Source organism: Hordeum vulgare, chromosome 1H (assembly GCF_904849725.1).
Source record: "Hordeum vulgare subsp. vulgare chromosome 1H, MorexV3_pseudomolecules_assembly, whole genome shotgun sequence".
NCBI classification, from domain to species: Eukaryota; Viridiplantae; Streptophyta; class Magnoliopsida; order Poales; family Poaceae; genus Hordeum; species Hordeum vulgare.
In genome coordinates, this window is record NC_058518.1 from 363207194 (window position 1) to 363227749 (window position 20556).

Consider the following 20556-nt stretch of genomic DNA (forward strand, 5'->3'; position numbering starts at 1 on the left):
GCAACATATATGACATCTAAGTAAAAAAGATTATGTGGCAGCTAATTAATAAGGAGAGAGATAAATTGAGTAACATAACTAGTTACTCATATTATAGGTAACAAACTCAGATTACAGGTAACAAGGTAAACTTTAATGACTGTTTTGCGAACTAATTATTTTCCGTTGACGGGATCGCCGCATGCATGCATGGAAGAAATGAGAAGAAAATAGCTAAGTATGATTATGACTACATGCATATTAAACAAGCTGTTAGTATGAGGAAACATCATAATTTTCTACCTTGATTACTGTTCGTGGCCTTTATACAGATGCAAAATGTGTTTTTCATAGTGGCCTTGCATAAGAAAATGAAGGAAGTAATATGCATGTGGAATTGTGGATACGAATTAACTCTTTAGAAAATAGGTTTTTCACCTGTTTCATAAAGTATTTCTAAAGGACCACTACCCCGGTGCTGGGAAGAGGGGACATAAAGCTAGTAGAAGCAAAGGACAAGTATATAAGTATTACAATGGCAGTTTACTATGGACTGAAGGTGCTATATACAAGTATTGTGCCCTGAAGAATATTTGAACTGGAGAGAGGTATTCCAGCGCACGGCGGTTGCACGACAGCACCAGAAATCTTCATAACAGTATTACTTCTCACAACTACTCCGTACTTGACATGGCCAGCTAGTAATAGTATTAATTTCAAGAGCTGAAGCAGCTGGCATAATTTCAGACGAGTGATGGACGAACTGCGGAGATTTGCAGCATGCATGCGGTGCAGCAAACAGAGTCAGAAGCGCATCAGTAATCAGTAGACATCAGATGCATGCGGCAGCAGGGAAAGAATTGTGCACATGAACCAACCCAAGAAGCTAGCACGACAATGTTCATCGCAGATCGATGCAGATATCTGTACATGTAGGAGAAGGATTAGGTTCTGACACTGACCTGACCTCCTCTATCTCCTACCTTGCTTAGGGAGGAGAGCCTTTTTTCATCGATCTCCAGAACGACACTGCTTCAAGAAACTTGAAAGTGAAACATACCCAAGCATGAGTTGCATATACGTACATTGTTGCTAATTGTTATCATATGCAGGGAGCCAGGGAACAAGACGACATAAATACTAGCACTCGTATATAAAATCATAAAGGGAAGCCCTAAATCTAGCTCCTGTATTCTTCAAATTATACTAAGATGACATAAATATTTAGTTGTGTGAAACTGTGAATGTATCCCATGATGCAGATGTTGAGAGAGGTTTGATACAACATAAAACTCAGACTAAAATGAAGAACAAAATAATTAATTAGTGTACTTATCAAAGCAAGCAAATAATCATACAAGCAAGGATGGATATCGTCAAGAATGAAGAAACAACCCATCTGATCTGAATGTTACACATAATGCAGGAGCTATATACGTACGCAGGCTGCCCCAATCACGCATTGCCTCTCTGGATCAGTTCGCGTGTCAGTACTATTCTTTAATCCGGCCTTGAATTCACAATCCAAGATCCAGGGAGCACTGCCTCTCCTTACCCGCCGTCGACGACGTTGACGACGACGGGGAAGGCAGCAGCTGCTGCAGGAGCGTCGAGGTCACCATCGGCGTGACTCCGCAGGCGCCGCCGTCTTCCGTGTCCGGGCTATCGAGGTTCACGCCGAACAGCCGGACTCGCTTAGGCATAGGCCTCGTCGGCGGCTCCAGTACGGACGCCGCGGCGCGCACCGGCACGGACTTGAGCACCACAGCCGCGGGCACCTGTTGCCGCAGGAATAGCACATGACGGTTGGATCCCGACGCGGCCGAGGCGACGCCGTAGGTGCTTCCGAAGCCGAAGTCCCGCCGCCATGGGCAGAACGGCACAGACGGGAGGAGCGGCAGCCGGTGTGACAAAGACGACGTCGCCGGCGGAGGGAAAGCTACGGTGGCGCTGTAGGCTTCGGCCGGGCGCCGGCGGCGGAAATCGATGAAGAGGCGGCCGCGCGCCGCGCTGTCGCCGACCCCGCGGCCGAACAGGACGGTGTCGCCGGCGCCGAGGCGCTTCTCCTTGACGAAGCGGCTCCAGCCCTTGGTCATCACGTAGCTCTGGCTGCTGTTCCAGTACGAGTACCGGAACCGCCACGCCTTTCCCGCGCGGTCCTCGAAGCTGAGGACCATCCCCTTGCCGCCGCTACCCTCCGCTGCCAGCGCCGCGGCAGCGCCATCGAGCGGGAAGTAGCGCTCGGCGTGCTGCTTGGGGATGACCAGTCGGTTCAGCTTCCCCACGTCGCTCGGGGTCACTACCTTCTCGAACATGTGCTCTTTCTCCACCACCGAGGAAGACGCGCAAACCCTCTGGGATTCCTCGCCACCGGCCGGTGCGGTTGGCGAGAACTCCATGGATATGGCGCGCTAGCTCCCTCCCAACCTCCCGAGCTCGAGGCACCAAGGTGCTGACTTTGACTAGTATGCTATTTCTGGGAACCGGGAGAGCACGCAAGAGTACTAAGCTGCTATTTTTGGAGAATATAGAATTAGGGCTATGGCTATCAGCTTACTATAATATGGGCCTCGAGATTTCTTTGGATGATTGGAAAACTGGAATAGATGTGTGTACTATGATATGCGATTATGCCATGGATGAACCGACGGATGAAGGTTAACAGATGCCAGAAATGGGAGGTAGCTAGCTCACGAGGAGGGGAGCACAATGAAGGTTCTTGGATCTTGGTGTATGTGCAGTGTGTATGAGTGTATGTATGAGATAAGGTAGGGGAAAAGGTTGGGAACAATACGAGCAGCCCATGGCAGCTGCTTTCTCCTTTAAGAAGGAAGATGAGAGAGATGGGGGGGGGGGGGGGGGTCCATACAGGCTACGAATGATAGGGTTTGAGAGATCATGTGATGGAGCGTCCCTCTCAACGACCCAATTGTGTGTGTGATCGGTCAGCTCTATATATGGATGTGTGATTCTGATTGCTTTGCTAGTTGTGGATTGTGATAGCCCCTTCGGTTAACAAATTGTGTGGCATGCTGGCAAGAGCTATCGGTGAAAATGGATGGATCGATGGGTGAACAATATCTTTGTGGCACGATATTTTCTACTCCCTCCGTCTCAAAATATAAGATCTTTTTTTACACTAGGAAGTAGCTTGTTATCACAACTCCTCATGAATCATGGGACTGGATGACCGAAGAGTTGTGTTGTATTTCCACAGAAAAATTGTCATTTGACACTACAAATTGGCATAGATTGCATACACTCTATAAAGAAAATTTCATTCCAACATTTTGAAAATGACACTCAAAATGTTCTTGGAATTGCTTGCAGTATATATATTTTGTTGAGATTTGGTTATCCGGAATGTGAATATGAGATCGAAAAATGTAAATACATATGCTTTATTGAACTTGATTATAACTTTTTGTAAAATATTTATAAAGTATATATAGTATGTATTATTTTCCATGCATGTTGAGAGAAATATAAGTAGTGGAGTTCATGAGGTGGTATGTATGGTCAAGTGACATGTGTTCATATTGAGATAAATAAAAATAGTGTTGCAAGGATCAACTATATATATATATATGTATATGTATATGTATATATATATATATATGTATATATATATATATGTATATACATATATATATTGTATCGCAGGAATCAACTATATATATATATATATATGCACCCTAGCTGCATATAGGTGGTTACTCAAAAAATACCAATTGTAGGAATTATAACCTGTCGCTTGTTTTAAAAATTATGGCAAAGATATTGAGATCAGTGGCGTATCTAGAAAAAAAAATGGAGGGAGGCTGAGCTGCCTTAGAAGTGCAAATATGTATTAGGCTGAGCTAAAAAATGACTGCATTGGACTTTAAGACTAGTAGTAAAAATTATTTTAGCAGTGCTGGAGGGAGGGCCACTCAATCTCAGGAGGGAGCCCTCTAGTTGGGTTTATAAGGTGGGCACGCGTTTTTAGGTCGTTAATTTAACTAGGGAAACATATGTTATATTTTACAAAAATATATTATTAGATTCATTGTCAAAATAATGACTCTAATAATATAATTTGTGATGCATATTATATATTTTTTATTAGTTAAATAAAGTCCTAAAACCTCACGCGTGAGTTATAAACCCCAATCGAGATGCAACCTCCGCTCTAGGTATAAATGTGCAACTAATACCATCCAATAGTGATGAAGAAAAAAAAAATCACAACATTGACATAAGATTTGGAGTTAAAACTGGATACACATGCTCCAGTAAAAAAAGTTACTACCTCCGTCACGGTTAAGTTTGCGTGTGTTTGCACAACATACAAGGTTTAAAGCGCACTGCATTTATTCCTAGTACCTAATTAGTACTCCGTTGTACTACTTCTATATGCATGCGTAGTGTGAATGCTGTTTTTCAACTCATTTTATAACCAATCAATAACCACCTTGATTCTAGAGAATTTCCATGCACGTCTTCTAAACCGTGACGGAGGGAGTATGATGTAATCATTGTGAATAGTTAATGGATACTACTGATAGCAGATTTTAGTTTCTTTCTCGACATATAAATTGGCTTAACTTGGACTTGAAATTTGATGGCACGATATAGATATGCATACTGTGTTACCGTTATCAATTTATTTTCAAGTTTTTCATGACCTATCATATCAGTACATGGTTAGAGTGCATACGAGCTACTCCCGAAACTCGGCCCATATCAGTTGCATATAACCAAAATAACCACTCCTTGTCCATTCTACGTGCCCGATATTGTGTGTGTGTCGCCAAAAATTAGATTATTCATATACTAATATGAACAACATGAGTTGTGATACTTTTGATTTGATCTGCTTGACTTTTTTACCCTATTTGATAATTATCCATACGTCTATTGGTTATCAAAAATTGTTATACCTCCATTAAACCACTTCATGCTTAATACTCCCTCCGTCCCAAAATAAGTATCTCAACTTTGTACTAGCTCTAGTACAAAGTTGTATTAAGCATGAGACAGTTATTTTGGGACGGATGGAGTAATTTCTATTGAGTTTTTCTCTCAAATACTTAGCCTCTGGTATCATTTTGCATGCACAAAGTTATTATCACTTACAGAACATGTTGATTTTATGAACTACACTTTTTTACATAATTTCTTCCTTGATGTGGTACTGTTAATAAAAAGCAAAAGCATGTCTCTCTTGCTTGGTTCAAAAGGTTATTGGATCTTAGCGTAAAAGAACATGTCAAGAGAATTGTTACTTTGTTTCGTGTCGAAATATGTTTGCAGAAATTGGTTTGTCTATGCATCATTACTATGTTATTCGTACGAAGTTGTGTTCAAAAAAAGTATTATCCATACAAGTACTAGGTTGTGTGATTCTTTTGATATGATGAGTGAGATCTATATTTTGTTATTAGGGGCTCATAATGTAAATTGGATAATTTTTTTTCTTAAATTATATACTTTTGGTATAATCAATCCTTACTAATAATGGCCTCTCGGTTGCTTGATCACTGTTCATTATATTTTCCATTGGCGGTTTGAGAGGACCACTTCAATTGAGGTAAACTTAAATGAATTGTTTTATGCATATGGTGGTTTATACTATTATATTCGTGTATCATACTCCCTCCGTTCCTAAATATATGTCTTTTTAGAGGTTCCACTAGTGAACTACATATGAATGTATATAGACATATTTTAGAGTGTAGATTCACTCATTTTGCTCCGTATGTAGACACCTAATGAAATCTCTTAAAAGACTTATATTTAGGAACGGAGGGAGTATTTTGGAACTAATGTGTATTGCATGTGTACAGTTGCAAGTTTTGTAGAAACATCAACTATATGGAAAAAGAAATATCTTATGTCAATGTTGGATAGCTATCTAGAGAAGCTAGCAGCTATTTTGGGTCGATGTAACATTGTACTAGTTTCCACACATTCGTACCATATTTTTACCGAACCATGCAGGAGAGTTAATTATGTGCGAATTCATTAATAAGGACTAAGGAGATGATATATACACTGCCAAAGAAGGCACATTTTCATAGATAAAACAAGCAACTAACGGACGAACTATACGGCACACCATTCTGATCAGCTTCTGATGATCACTGCTCCATAGATCAGCGCGAGAACTATATTCCGGCAGGGGGCGCCAGTTGCTGTGCGGTATTTATTTCAATTAATTCATGCATGACACAAGTACTGATGACATGCACCTATACTGTATGACGCAGTAGTTTACTGTTACACCTCTCGACCATTTAGAACTGTCAGCGCGCGCAGCTAGCACTACCTGCGCCATGTTATTGATATCATTTTCCTGGCCTCGGCTACGTAAACTTGACCGCGTCTCCTGTCCTTTGCTGCGGACATGTGCTCAACAGTAACTTAATCTGCGGCTAGCTAGCCGCCTGCAGGTTCGTCGCGATCGCCCCCCTGGGCTGACAGAACCATCGTATAATATCCCATTCTACGGGTGCATCCATGAGTCCATTACCCTTGAAGGGCTGAATATACTCATGGGAGCGATGGTGCTCGACATTGCCAACCTGTAGGTAGTCGCCAAGCTTAGCTTCTTATAGAGGAGTATACTGCAGTTGCTCTCTATACCTTCCTGGTTTATGCTTGTACTCTCACCGTCCCAAAATTCTTGTCTTAGATTTGTCTAAATACAAATGAATCTAGTTGTGTTTTAGTGTTAGATACATCTATATATAGACAAATGTAAGAAAGAATTTTAGGACGGAGGGATTATATAGATTTGATTAGCTCGTCTCGAATCGAACTGCTTGCTTTCTCTGCACTCGCAAAGTTTTTCAGATGCAATAAACCACGCGGGTGGCATGGGCGCGTGATTCGCGCAAGTGGATCGTGTTGTTGTTATGTTAAGAGAGGTCCCGGTTGAGACCATGGCAATTTCCTAACCAGTTCGCCTCCCAGATTCCGTGGGGGACCGGCCGGCCGGCTGGCCTCCGGAATGCGTTCTTCGTACATGGTAAATCTCTGCTCCGATCAGAAGTTAATTTGATGACACTATGCTACGTACAGAAACAAACAGTGGGAAAATTTGTGCGCGTGCATGGCTACGCTTTGTTTGATATAAATATACCTCTAGATATGTAGTACTCCCTCTGTAAACTAATATAAAAGCATTTAGAACACCACTTTAGTAATCTAAACACTTTTATATTAGTTTACGGGAGTAGAGTATTATATACGTCCACGGCGGCAGATGATGTCTTGATGTAACTTTGCTGAGCTGGACGCATACATGTGTGAGATCGGTCGATGATGCATGGTTGTTTTTTAGCACAAAAAAGGGCTCATCGTCACGTACCCCGGTCGATATCGATCCAACTTTCACTGAAATGCATGTCGAGATGATAATCATATGCACACACAGTGCAGGCAGCTTAGGTGCAAGTACGCGTACGTTCCAATTAAGATCTCGAGGGGCGGCCTTTTGAGATCCTGAGGTGTCGAGCTGCCGATGGTAGGGTGAGATTAATTAGGTTATCGGCTTCAGGGCGCCCAGCACCTACAATCATAATGCTTGATCAGATCGAGACCGCCCAATGAAACCGCGCGCTGATCACAGCGTACATATATTGTCGCTGGGGCTGAACATATTGTTATTTAATATATTTGCACATATAAAGCGTATAGGGAGAGGAGACGCTGCAGATCGGATGAATAGAAATGGAAAGCTGCGGCATTTTTTTTTAATTCAGTAACTGATCAGGAGCTCCGTGTAGTCATGCTGCTGTCAAGGAGAGCTTTGCTTTTTCCAGAGTATATGTTACTTCCAACAGCGGATATCTTCTATGCAGTATACGTGCATGCCATGTGTCTATCAGTCTATGCTCCACTCGCGGAGCTAGACCAGGTTTAATTTGTGCGTGTGTGTTCTATGGATTTTCACTGACTTTGTAGACACATAAGTGAAAATCGCAATCTGCGTGTGAATACCCCAAAAAATTAAGTACTTGTCTTATATTTTAGAAAGGAGAAAGTATGCAAGAAGATGGTTACTTTTTATCCATCAACTAAGTAGAGACTAGACACTACTAGAATCGACACATGTGTCGACTGCGAGGAACACTCGACAAAGGGACAAAACACTCGGCAAAGCTTTTGTTGAGAGTTGCACTCGACGAAGCCCACGCGGCGCACACCTGTAGACAAACATAAGTTTACCGGGAGCAAAGATATGGGCCTACGGCAAATTCTTTTGCCGGGTGCTGAATAACACGCACTGGCAAAATGAAGTAACTCACGGACGATAGATGGAGACGGCGTAGCCACGTGGCTTAACGGTGCCGAGAGCAACCCTCGGCAAACACAACCAATAAGAAACCACCACGTGTCAAGGTACTAACATGTGGGTCCCGCAATGTCAGCCAAGCACTAGCTTTCCCGAGAGCAGCCCTCGGCAAAACTAGCCAATAGGGAACTGACGGTATCCAGCTCCTGGCAAGTGGGTCCAAGTATGAAAGCCGAGAGCCATATTTGTCGAGGGCGATGCTCACCAAAGGTAGCCAATGGGAAAGAACCATGTGGCGACCACCTGACATGCCGGCTCAACAGCAAAAGTCGAGCGCCTTCTTTGCCGAGAGCCGCCGTCGGCAAAGAGAGCCACTAAGGAACCTCCATGTGTCGGCCACCTAACTAGCGGGTCCCACAAAAAACGCGGAGCACCATGTTTGCCGGGAGTCACGCTCGGCAAACACCTGACAGCCAAGCGTGTAGGTTGACAAAGGGCACTATCGGTAAATGTTTTAACCTTTGCCAAGAGCAATATGCTCTCGGTAAAGATGTCAGAGAGACCACTCGAGGAATGTTGCCAGTTTAAGAGGTTTACCGAGAGCCCTCTCACAAACATTGCTAGTTCAAGATGTTCACCGGGAGGCATCTCGGTAAATGTTTGTCCAGCAATCTTCTTTCCTTCATATCCCTGCAGCAAAAACATATACATCAACAGTACATAATGCATGTCACATAGAGTTTCTCACATATAACCAGAATCGCACAAAAAAACAATGATTTTCAAGAACATACCACATCAAAACAATAGTGCATAAAAGGTGCAATATTTTTCGAGCTCACTCGAGTACCACAAGTTCACAAGTCTCAAAAACACACAACACGCAATAGTTCTCAAGCACACACAATATCTTCAAACACAACATAACATAAAGTTCACATGGTTTTGGAGATCTCAGTGGGAACATCAACATCAAAAGGCGTCATTTCGTTTGGTTCCCCAACTCCACCAACTTGAGGTCGAACTAGTGGAACATTGTTCGACCCTTGTGATGGATTGAGCTATAAGATTTTTGAGATGATAAGATAAATGGATATGTTAATGCCGAAAATGGTTATAGATATAGTTTGAACGAAACTCACAATGTTCCACTCTCGCATCGCTGGCATCTCTGGCATTGGTTTGCCCTACATGGAATAAAGATTAGCCACCATATGTTGTAAAGACTTCACTAGATCATCTTGCACGTTCAGCTTAGCCCGGTCTTCATCTTGTTCTTTCTCGGTGTCATATAAGCCGAGTCTTCAATATGGCAATGCAAATGTCACTCATATTGAAATGCAAACATGCAGGACCATGAATGACCAATGAAGAAGCATTGACCTGAATTTTCTCAATAATGGACACGGTATGTGGTACGTGACGCTCTATGGTAGAAGTAGAGCCCATACTCATAGCACGAAGCGTGTTATCTCTTGGAAGTGAAGAGGTTATGACAGAGTCGATGTGAACCTCCATGCGGCCATTCGGTCTACCGCCTGCCACGACAATGGCCACAAGAGGATCAAATGGCACCACCAGAGGATCAGTCTCTTGCCCGTACGTCTCCTTTAAGTTTTTGGTGTAGCACTCCCCGGCTGACCGGGATTTTGAGTTTATCGAGTCGATCTCCGGGTGGAGAGGGTCCCTGTCCTTGTCGTCTTTGGTATGTTTCATGGTCCATGCCTCAAAATAAGAGATATCATTTCCAGTGTCTTGTTTCTACAAAATATAGCGATCCAAACAATCAAGGGAATGCTCACAAATCAAAGAGAACATGATGAAAAGAAAAGGATGGTGTTGCCTACATGTTTGGTGATGACACCTAGGATGGTGAGGTTGCCTTGGCGGTGTCCTGGACAACCCATCATGTTACGTCGATCCGATATTACCTTATGTTCATCCTGCTACACTAGATCTGTCCACCGTTCTCCGATCCTCTCCCAGCACACACATTTGTCAGCGCGCCACCGAGGAATCATCTATAATAAGTTAACAAATACATCTTGGAAGGAATCTAATTTGTGGTAATATAGGGAATAACAAGCATCCATTGTCACTTGCCTTGAAGAAATCGTCCCGTGAAAGATCCTTCCCTCGAGTATCCTTTTTGGAAATCTTCTGTTTCACATAGTTCGCGTGATACTTGACCACTCTCCGGACGTGCTCCTCATAGTGCATGTCATGGACTAGTTTCTCGATAATATTCTCAACCACCACATTGGTGCAATCCTTCTCACCATCTACGCATGTAAAGAAATCCTACAAACATGCAGATATGGAAGATGTTGGAAATATGCCCTAGAGGCAATAATAAAATAGTTATTATTATATTTCCTGTTACAAGATAATCATTTATTATCCATAGATGATATCTCGAGTAGAACACAAAACAGTTTGTGGGCGTTGGTGTTCAATTTGCTGCCCTCCTTAGTCTTTTCTTAATTCAGCGGTATTGTTGGATTGAAGCGGCCCGGACAAACCTTACTCGTACGCTTACGAGAGACCGGTTTTATCGACTGGCATGCAACTTGTTGCATAAAGATGACTGGCGGGTGTCTGCTTCTTCAACTTTTGTTGAATCGGATTTGACCGAGGCGATCCTTGGAGAAGGTTAAATAGCAATTTGCATATCATCGTTGTGGCTTTGCGTAAGTACGATGCGATCATACTAGATACCCATAGCAGCCACGTAAATCATGCAACAACAAATTAGAGGACGTCTAACTTGTTTTTGCAGGGTATGCATGTGATGTGATATGGCCAAAGACATGATATGATATATTGGATGTATGACATGATCATGTTGTAATAGTTAAATATCGACTTGCACGTCGATGCTACGGCAACCGGCAGGAGACATAGGGTTGCCTTTAAACTAACGTTTGTGCTTGCATATGCTTATACTATATCGCTAGGTGGTAGCTTTAGTAGTAATACAATAGATAGCGCGACAACCTCGATGGCGGCACGATGATAGAGATCATGGTGCGGCGTCGGTGACGATGGAGATCAGGCCGGTGCTTTGGTTATGGAGATCAAGAAGCACAAGTTCATGGCCATATCATGTCACTTATGATTTGCATGTGATGTTAATCCTTTTATGCACCTTATTTTTCTTAGAATGACGGTAGCATTATAAGGTGATCCCTCACTAAAATTTCAAGATAAAATTATGTTCTCCCTAACTGTGCACCGTTGCGACAGTTCGTCGTTTTGAGACACCACGTGATGATCGAGTGTGATACACTCAACGTTCACATACAACGGGTGCAAAACACTTGCACACGCAGAACACTCGGGTTAAACTTGACGAGCCTAGCATGTACAGACATGGCCTCGGAACACAGGCGACCGAAAGGTCGAGCATGAATCATATAAGTGATAATCGGACTTGAGTTAGTGAATTTGGATCATGCGACACTCGAATGACTAGATGGATGTCTATTTGAGTGGGAGTTTATTAGTAATATGATTAACTAAACTCAATTGTCTTGAACATAGTCTAAGTAATCTTTCCAAATTTTATGTTGTACATCAATGGCTCGCGCAGTAGCAACCCTCAATTTTAATATGTTCCTAGAGAAAGCTAAGCTGAAAGATGATGGAAGCAACTTTGTTGACTCGGCTAGCAATCTGAGGCTTATCCTCCAAGCTGGCCAAAAGCAATATGTGCCTGATGCAGCGCTAGGAAATGCACCACACGCGACAGTAGACCAAGATGTTTTGAACGCTTGGCAAGCACGTAAGGATGACTACTCACTAGTTCAATGTGGAGTTTTGAATGGCTTAGAACCGGGACTTCAAAGACGTTTTGAACGTCATGGAGCATATGAGATGTTCTAGGAGTTGAAGTTTATCTTTGAGAAGAATGCCCGGATCGAGAGGTATGAGACCTCCAATAAGTTCTATGCTTGCAAAATGTAGGAGAATTTGTCTGTCAGTGAACACGTGCTCAGAATTTTTGGGTACTCTAACCGTCTAGCCGAGCCATGGATTGAGCTCCCGCAATAAGCTATCACTGACTGAATTCTTCAGTCACTGCCACCTAGCTATAAGAGCTTCATGTTGAACTATAACATGCAAGGGATGAATAAGTCACCCATCGAGTTATTTGCGATGCTAAAAGTCGCTGAGTTAGAAATCCAGAAAGAACATCAAGTGGCGATGGTCAATAAGACCACTAGTTTCAAGAAAAACGGCAAAGGCAAGAAGGGTAACTCCAAGAAGAGTGGCAAGGCTGTTGCCCCTCCGACAAAGAAACCCAAGGCTGGACCTAAGCCAGAAACTGAGTGCTATTATTGCAAGGGGACTCGTCATTGGAAGCGCAACTGCCCCAAGTATCTGGCCGATAAGAAGGCGGCCAATGCCAAACAAGGTATGTATGAAATACATGTTATTGATGTGTACCTCACCAACTCTCGTAGTAGTGCCTCGGTATTTGATACTGGTTCTGTTGCTCAAATTTGCAACTTGAAACAGGAACTGTGGAATAAACAAAGGCCCGCGAAGGATGAAGTGACGATGCACGTGGGAAATGGTTCCAAGGTTGATGCGATCGCCGTTGGCACGGTCTCACTTAAGTTACCATCGGGATTAGCGATGAACTTAAATAATTGTTATTTAGTGCCTGCGTTGAGCATGAACACTATATATGGATCTTGTTTATTGCGAGACGGTTACTCATTTAAGTCAGAGAATAATGGTTGTTCTATTTATATGATTAATATCTTTTATGGTCATGCACCCAATGTGAGGGGTTTGTTCATATTGAATATCGATTGTGATGACACTCATATCCATAACACTGAGACCAAAAGATGTAGAGTTAACAATGATAGCGCCACTTTCTTGTGGCACTACCGCTTAGGTCATATCGGTGTTAAGCACATGAATAAACTCCATGCTGATGGACTTTTGGAGTCACTTGATTTTGAATGACTTGACACATGTGAACCATGTCTCATGGGGAAGATGACTAAGACTCTGTTCTCTGGAACAATGGAGCGTGCAAGTGACTTGTTGGAGATCATACATACTGATGTGTGCGGACCAATGAGCATAGAGGCGTGCGGCGGATATCGTTATTTTCTCACATTCACTGATGATTTGAGTAGGTATGGCTATATCTACTTGATGAAGCACAAGTCTGAAACGTTTGAAAAGTCCAAACAATTTCAGAGTGAAGTTGAAAATCATCGTAGCAAGAAGATCAAGTTCCTATGATCTGATCGAGGAGGTGAATATCTGAGTTACGAGTTTGGTCCTCACTTAAGACAATGTGGAATTGTTTCACAGTTGACACCACCTGGAACACCACAACGTAATGGTGTGTCCGAACGTCGTAATCGTACTTTATTAGATATGGTGCATTCTATGATGTCTCTTACCGATTTGCCATTATCATTTTGGGGCTATGCATTAGAGACAGCAGCATTCACTTTAAATAGGGCACCATCGAAATCCGTTGAGACGACACCATATGAGCTATGGTATGGCAAGAAGCCAAAGTTGTCGTTTCTTAAAGTTTGGGGATGTGATGCTTATGTCAAAAAGCTTCAGCCTGAAAGCTGGAACCCAAAGCGAAAAAGTGCGTCTTCATAGGTTACCCAAAAGAGATAGTTGGGTATACCTTCTATCTCAGATCCGAGGGCAAAGTGTTTGTCGCTAAGAACAGAGCTTTTCTTGAGAAAGAGTATCTCCCGAAATAATTAAGTGGGAGGAAGATAGAACTTGATGAGGTTGCAGAACCTCTGCTTCAACAAGATGGTGGCGCAGGGTAGAAAGAAATTTCTATCGAGGCAACACCAATTGAAGAGGAAGTTAATGATGATGATCATGAAGCTCCAGATAAAGTTACTATCAGACCTCACAGGTCGACAAGAGCACGTACTACTCCTGAGTGGTACGGGAATCCTGTCTTGTCAATTATGTTGTTGGACAACAATGATCCTGCAAATTATGGAGAAGCAATGGTGGGCCCAGATTCCAACAAATGGTTAGAAGCCATGAAATCCGAGATAGGATCTATGTATGAAAACAAAGTATGGACTTTGGAAGTATTACCTGAAGGTCGCAAGGCTATTCAAAACAAATGGATCTTTAAGAAGAAGACGGACGCAGACGGTAATGTGACCATTTATAAAGCTCAACTTGTGGCAAAGGGTTTTTTACAAGTTCAAGGAGTTTACTACGATGATACATTCTCACCCGTAGTGATGCTTAAGTCCGTCTGAATCATGTTAGCAATAGCTGCATTTTTCAATTATGAAATCTGGCAGATGGATGTCAAAACGGCGTTCCTTAACGGGTTTCTTAAGGAAGAGTTGTATATGATGCAACTGAAGGTTTTATCGATCCAGAGAATGCTGACAAGGTGTGCAAGCTCCAGCAATCCATTTATGGACTGGTGAAAGCATCTCAGAGTTGGAATGAGCGCTTTGATAAGGTGATCAAGGCGTTTGGGTTTATACAAGTTTTTGGAGAAGCTTGTATTTACAAGAAAGTGAGTGGGAGCTCTATAGCGTTTCTATATATGTGGATGACATATTGCTGATTGGAAACAATGTGGAGTTTTTGGAAAGCGTAAAGGATTACTTTAATAATTTTTTTTCAATTAAAGACCTAGGAGAAGCTGCTTACATATTGGGCATAAAGATCTATAGAGATAGATCGAAACGCCTAATAGCTCTTTCACAAAGCATATAGCTTGATAAAGTTTTGAAGAAGTTCAAAATGGAACAATCCAAGATGGGGTTCTTGCATGTGTTACAAGGTATAAAGTTGAGAAAAACTCAATGTCCAGTAACTGCAGAAGATAGAGAAAAGATGAGTGTCGTCCCCTATGCTTCAGCCATAGGGTCTATCATGTATGCCATGATGTGCACAAGACCGGATGCCAGCCTGGCCATAAGTATGGCACGTAGCTTTCAAAGTGATCCAGGAGTGGAACACTGGGCGACAATCAAGAATATTCTGAAGTACATGAAAAGGACTAAGGAAATGTTTCTCGTTTATGGAAGTGGCGAAGAGCTCGTCGTAAAGGGTTACGTCGATGCAAGCTTTGACACTGATCCGGATAACTCTAAGTTGCAAACCGGATACGTATTTATTCTTAACGGGGGTGCGGTAAGCTGGTGCAGTTCAAAGCAAAGCGTCGTAGCTGATTCTACATGCGAAGCGGAGTACATACCTGCCTCAAAGGCGGCTAAGGAGGGTGTCCGGATGAAGCAGTCCACGTCAGATCTTGGAGTAGTGCCATGTGCACTGGATCCAATCAATCTGTTCTGTGACAACACTGGTGCTGTTTCTCTAGCAAAAGAACCAAGGTTTCACAAGAGGACCAGACACATAAAGAGACGCTTCAACGCCATCCGCGATTACATCAATGAGGAGGACACAAATATTTGCAAAGTGCACACGTATCTGAATGTTGCAGATCCGCTGACTAAACCTCTTCCACGCGCAAAGCATGATTAACACCAGAACTGTATAGGTGTTAGATTCATTACGTTGTAAATCACATAGATATGTGAAGCTAGATTATTGACTCTAGTACAAGTGGGAGACTATTGGAAATATGCCCTAGAGGCAATAACAAAATAGTTATTATTATATTTCCTATTTCAAGATAATTGTTTTTTATCCATGCTATAATTGTATTGAATGGAAACATAAATGCATGTGTGGATATATAGACAAAATAATGTCCCTAGTGAGCCTCTAGTTGACTAGCATGTTGATCAAGGATGGTTAAGGTTTCCTAGCCATAGACAAGTGTTGCCACTTGATGATAGGATCACATCATTACGGGAATGATGTGATGGACAAGACCCAAACTATGAACGTAGCATATGATCGTGTAATTTTGTTGCTATTGTTTTCTACATGTCAAGTATACATTCCTATGACCATGAGATCATGTAAGTCAGTGACAATGGAGGAATGCCTTGTGTGTATCAAACGTCGCAACATTACTAGGTGACTATAAAGGTACTGTACAGGCATCTCCGAAGGTGTCCGTTGAGTTAGCATGGATCAAGACTGGGATTTGTCATTCCGTGTGACAAAGAGGTATCTCGAGGCCCACTCGGTAATACAACATCACAAACAAGCCTTGCAAGCAATATGTCTAAAAGAGTTAGCCACGTGATCTTGTATTACGGAACGAGTAAAGAGACTTGCTGGTAACGAGATTGAAATAGGTATGGAGATAGCTACGCTCGAATCTCGGGCAAGTAACATATCGAAGGACAAAGGGAATGATATACGGGATTGTGTGAATCCTTGACATAGAGGTTCAACCGATAAGATCTTCGTAGAATATGTAGGATCAAATATGGACGTCCAGGTCCCGCTATTGGATATTGGTCGGAGAGTGTCTCGGTAATGTCTACATAGTTCTCGAACCCGCAAGGTTTGCACACTTAAGGATTGGTGACGTTTTCGGTATAGTTGAATTATTGATGTTGGTAACCGGATGTTGTTCAGAGTCCCAGATGAGACCCCAAACATCATGAGTGTCTCTGAATGGTCCGGAAACAAAGATTGATATATAGGATTGTTGCATTTGGCTTCCGGAAAGATTTCGGGCATTACCGGTAAAGTACCGGGAGTGACGAATGGATTCTGCGGTTTTAACAGGAGGGGCCACCCACCCGGGAGAGAACCTAATAGGCCCATGGGTGGCGCACCAGCCCTTTAGTGGGCTGGTGAGGCCAGCCCAATAGGGCGGCTGAAGCAAAAATAAAGGAAAGGAAAGAAAAAAAGAGAGGAGGTGGACAAGAAGGAAAGGACTCCTCCACCAAACCGAATTGGAGGAGGAGACCTTCCTCCTTGCTTAGGCCGAAGCCTCCTACTTGGAGTAGGAGGCAAGGCAAGCCTCCCCTTGGTTCCTCCTATATATAGTGGAGGGTTTTGGGGGTTTTTGCAACTGAAGCCTTTGTACAAACCTCTCTCCCTCCTCTACTTCATAACACCTCGTAGCTAGATCGGTTCGGCACGACGAAGCCCTGCCGGAGTAGCTCCACCATCATCACCGCCACGCCGTCGTGCTGCCGGAGAATTCAGCTACCTCTTCGTCTCTCTTGCGAGATCAAGAAGGCGGAGATAGTCATCGAGTTGTACATGTGCTAAAAGCGGAGCTGTCGTCCATTCGGTGCTAGATCGGGACGGATCATGGGACGGCGGCGATTTGGATCGCGAAGACGTTCCACTACATCAATCGTGTTTCTTAACGTTTCCCGCTTAGCGATCTACAAGGGTATCTAGATACGATCTCCCTCTCGTAGATCATCATCACCATGATAGGTCTTCGTGTGCGTAGGAAATTTTTTGTTTCCCATGCAACGTTCACCAACAGAAGAAGGGTAAAATCATTACTACAAGAAATTTAAACCTTTTAGTATTGGCATTGCGGTGTTTCAAAGGACTTACCTAAAAATCGTTGACCACTCGCAAGGCTCTATTACCATAAACACTCTGACGTGTATCCAAGAAATCCAGAGCGAGTTTGTAGTGATCCCATGACCAAGTTGGCTCAATGATACCGTTCGGCAAAGTGACCATCCCAGGATAATTTAACCTACAGAGACCCCAATGTTGCCACTCGGCGAACGTATGAGACTCTTGTCACGAGATTTTATGAAGTTCATACATTAGGAAGAGTGAAGTCATATTATATGTTATGAGACAACAAAGGTAGAATTTACGGGTGAGTCGATATAACCACTTACTTCTCTTCCACTGGTTTAATCAACATGTTACTATGCAGATATGCATGTTTTGGAAGCTTTCAATGACCACTCAGCCACACTTTCTCTCTCGAAGTAGTGCTAATAGTCGAACCGCCCGGCTGTGAGGCCTTCAACTCGTGGTTCTCCGTCACTCGTGAGCGTCCATTCTCACCCTAAGAAACCTTACCAACAACCAACCTCTTCTCGAAGAAGTCGTGATCCACCGCCTCCTCCTCAATCTCCTCATCCTCCTCCTCCTCATAAGAGGGTCCAGGAGAAGAAAGAGGTTCTCTACTCCGGGCTGCTCTACGTAAGGATGCTCCTTCTCCTCCAACTCCTCCAACCACCTCCCCTGTGTCTAGCACCACTCCTCCTCGTTGTCCTCCTCCTCATCCCCCTCCTCATCTGCCTCCTCCTGTTGCATCATTTCCTCCTCCTCCTCATCCACATCCCACTCATGCGTCATCTACTCCTTCTTGTCGCCCTTCTCCTTGAGCATCCTCCTCTCCTCCTTCGCCTCCTCCTCCACATCCTAGTCCACCTCCCTTACCTCCTACTCCTCCTCCCCCGCGTCTTACTCGAGCTCGTGTCACCCGGTTTTTAATGGGAGGGGGCTCCACACCCAACGATCGTTTGGCGTTCTTGGCGGCTATGACAACCGACGCGGGAGTGGCCACCTCTTTCATAGGTCGAGCAAGTTGATCTGGGTACAAAGCTACCACATCTTTAAACTTTCCTTCGGATTCTTGTTGACACCTGTCATGTTTCGATCACGTGCTTCGAAAAATAAAAAATCAGTTTGTACAGATAATATGATGTAAATACTTTAAATATATAACATATGAAGAATACATGGAGTTGTCACAATAATAGATATAGTTGTTACACACATGAATACATAAAGTTCTTACACATACAAATATATAGGGTTGTTGCACATACGAATACATAGAGTTGTTGAACATACGAATATGAAGAGTTGTTACACAAATACATGGAGTTTTGACACGAATAAATTTAGTTCTCACATGTTTACATGGAGTTTTTAGAAATAGGGGTAAATATTAGGTGCAACATTTGGATCAGGACTGTCATTTTCGCTATCACTCCTGTTCATACATTCATCCTCGAAGTCTTTAGGGGGACCCTCATCATCATCATTATCTTGCCCTAGTTGCCATCGCAGAAGTAATGCCAACTCGAGGGTCGGAAACATCCTTGTATCCGCCCTCCGCATTATCTAGTTCCATGTCATCTATAGCCCGATATTCCATAGCATTATCTTTGTGATGCACGCCCGCATCTTCCTCCGCATCATCTTCGTTTTCTTCATTGTTTGTTTCTTGATAGAACTCTCCCTCGTATGTGCCAGGGTTTATGTGGTAATCATCTTTGTTTGGGGTAGCTACCTTGTTATGCGGGGTATCTTGTACACAACATCCCATTTTAAGAGATCGATATGTTTTCGTACATGTGCACGCGTACGGGAGATAAAACACTTGTGTAGCCTGTTGAGCCATAATATAGACATCATTTCCTGCATATTTTGATGCTCGTTCAACTTTGACCCAGCCAATACTAGGGGTCCGTCTCATGATCTCTATATCTAGCCAATTGCACCTGAATACGACGGGCTTGACACATTCTAGACTACAGTATTGCAGTTTATAAATTTCTTCGATTGTCCCAAAGTAGTGATGTACATCTATCCCTAGAAAATAGACCCTGCTATTTACTACCCTTCGATTGAGCCTCTCAGACGTGTGTTTATGATTGTGGAAGAGATACCCATTCACGTCGTAAGCCTAGTTCATATGACTTGGCCTCATACTCAAAAGTTTTGGCTACTTCTATCAATTTGGCGTCCATGTCAACCTTCGTGCATGCCTACAAGATTAATAGTAGATTGTACGGTTAATTACCGACAAGTAAGAACAACTTGAAGTGTATATAAAATTAGGAAAGTTACTTTTCTTGAGAACCAAGAAATGAAACCGCCATCAGCATTGGTATCTTCAAGAAGGTTTGTTGCTTCTTCATTGCTAGGGTGCATGGAAGCTTCTAGAATTCATTCTGAAATTCCCTATAGCAATGAGAAGAATTCACGTTAGGACTCATGACTAGTGAGTAGTTGTCAATGAATGTGTTGTACACTTACTGTATGTACGGTTGCACTTCTTCCATGTTGGTCAAGACATAGATCATAAGAGTCAACCACTCGATAGGTGAAAATTTCTTGTGCTTTGCACCACATGCTTTTCCACCATGACCTTCGAAGAGGCTTAGGTCAGAAATAGTATTGGCAGGTTCTTCATTGTAACGAGGAGCTAGATTTAACCTAGTGTGAATATTGTCCTGATAGTACTTTGTCGTGGTCGCTGCCACCTTCTCATTAAGGTATGCCTTGGATATGTAGGCTTTGACGTGGGCTTTATTCTTATATTTTCCACGAAGATGGTTGAACTCCCTTTCAGGTGCATACTACCATCAAAACTGCACAGGTCCTCCCATTCGTGCCTCATA

The 20556-nt window shown here is 42.9% G+C and overlaps 1 protein-coding gene across 1 annotated transcript; it reads right to left on the minus strand.

Moving 5' to 3' along the window:
* Positions 1-1202: 1202 nt before the first annotated feature.
* LOC123411109 (putative B3 domain-containing protein Os10g0537100) lies at positions 1203-2793 on the minus strand. Its single transcript, XM_045104040.1, has one exon. It carries the CDS (start codon positions 2376-2378, stop codon positions 1497-1499), a length of 882 nt encoding a protein of 293 aa, XP_044959975.1. The 5' UTR covers positions 2379-2793; the 3' UTR covers positions 1203-1496.
* Between the last annotated feature and the right edge of the window lie 17763 nt (positions 2794-20556).

Bases quoted from the DNA above. Each gene is read 5' to 3' on its own strand.
- LOC123411109 (XM_045104040.1), bottom strand. From the start codon at position 2,378: ATGGAGTTCTCGCCAACCGCACCGGCCGGTGGCGAGGAATCCCAGAGG.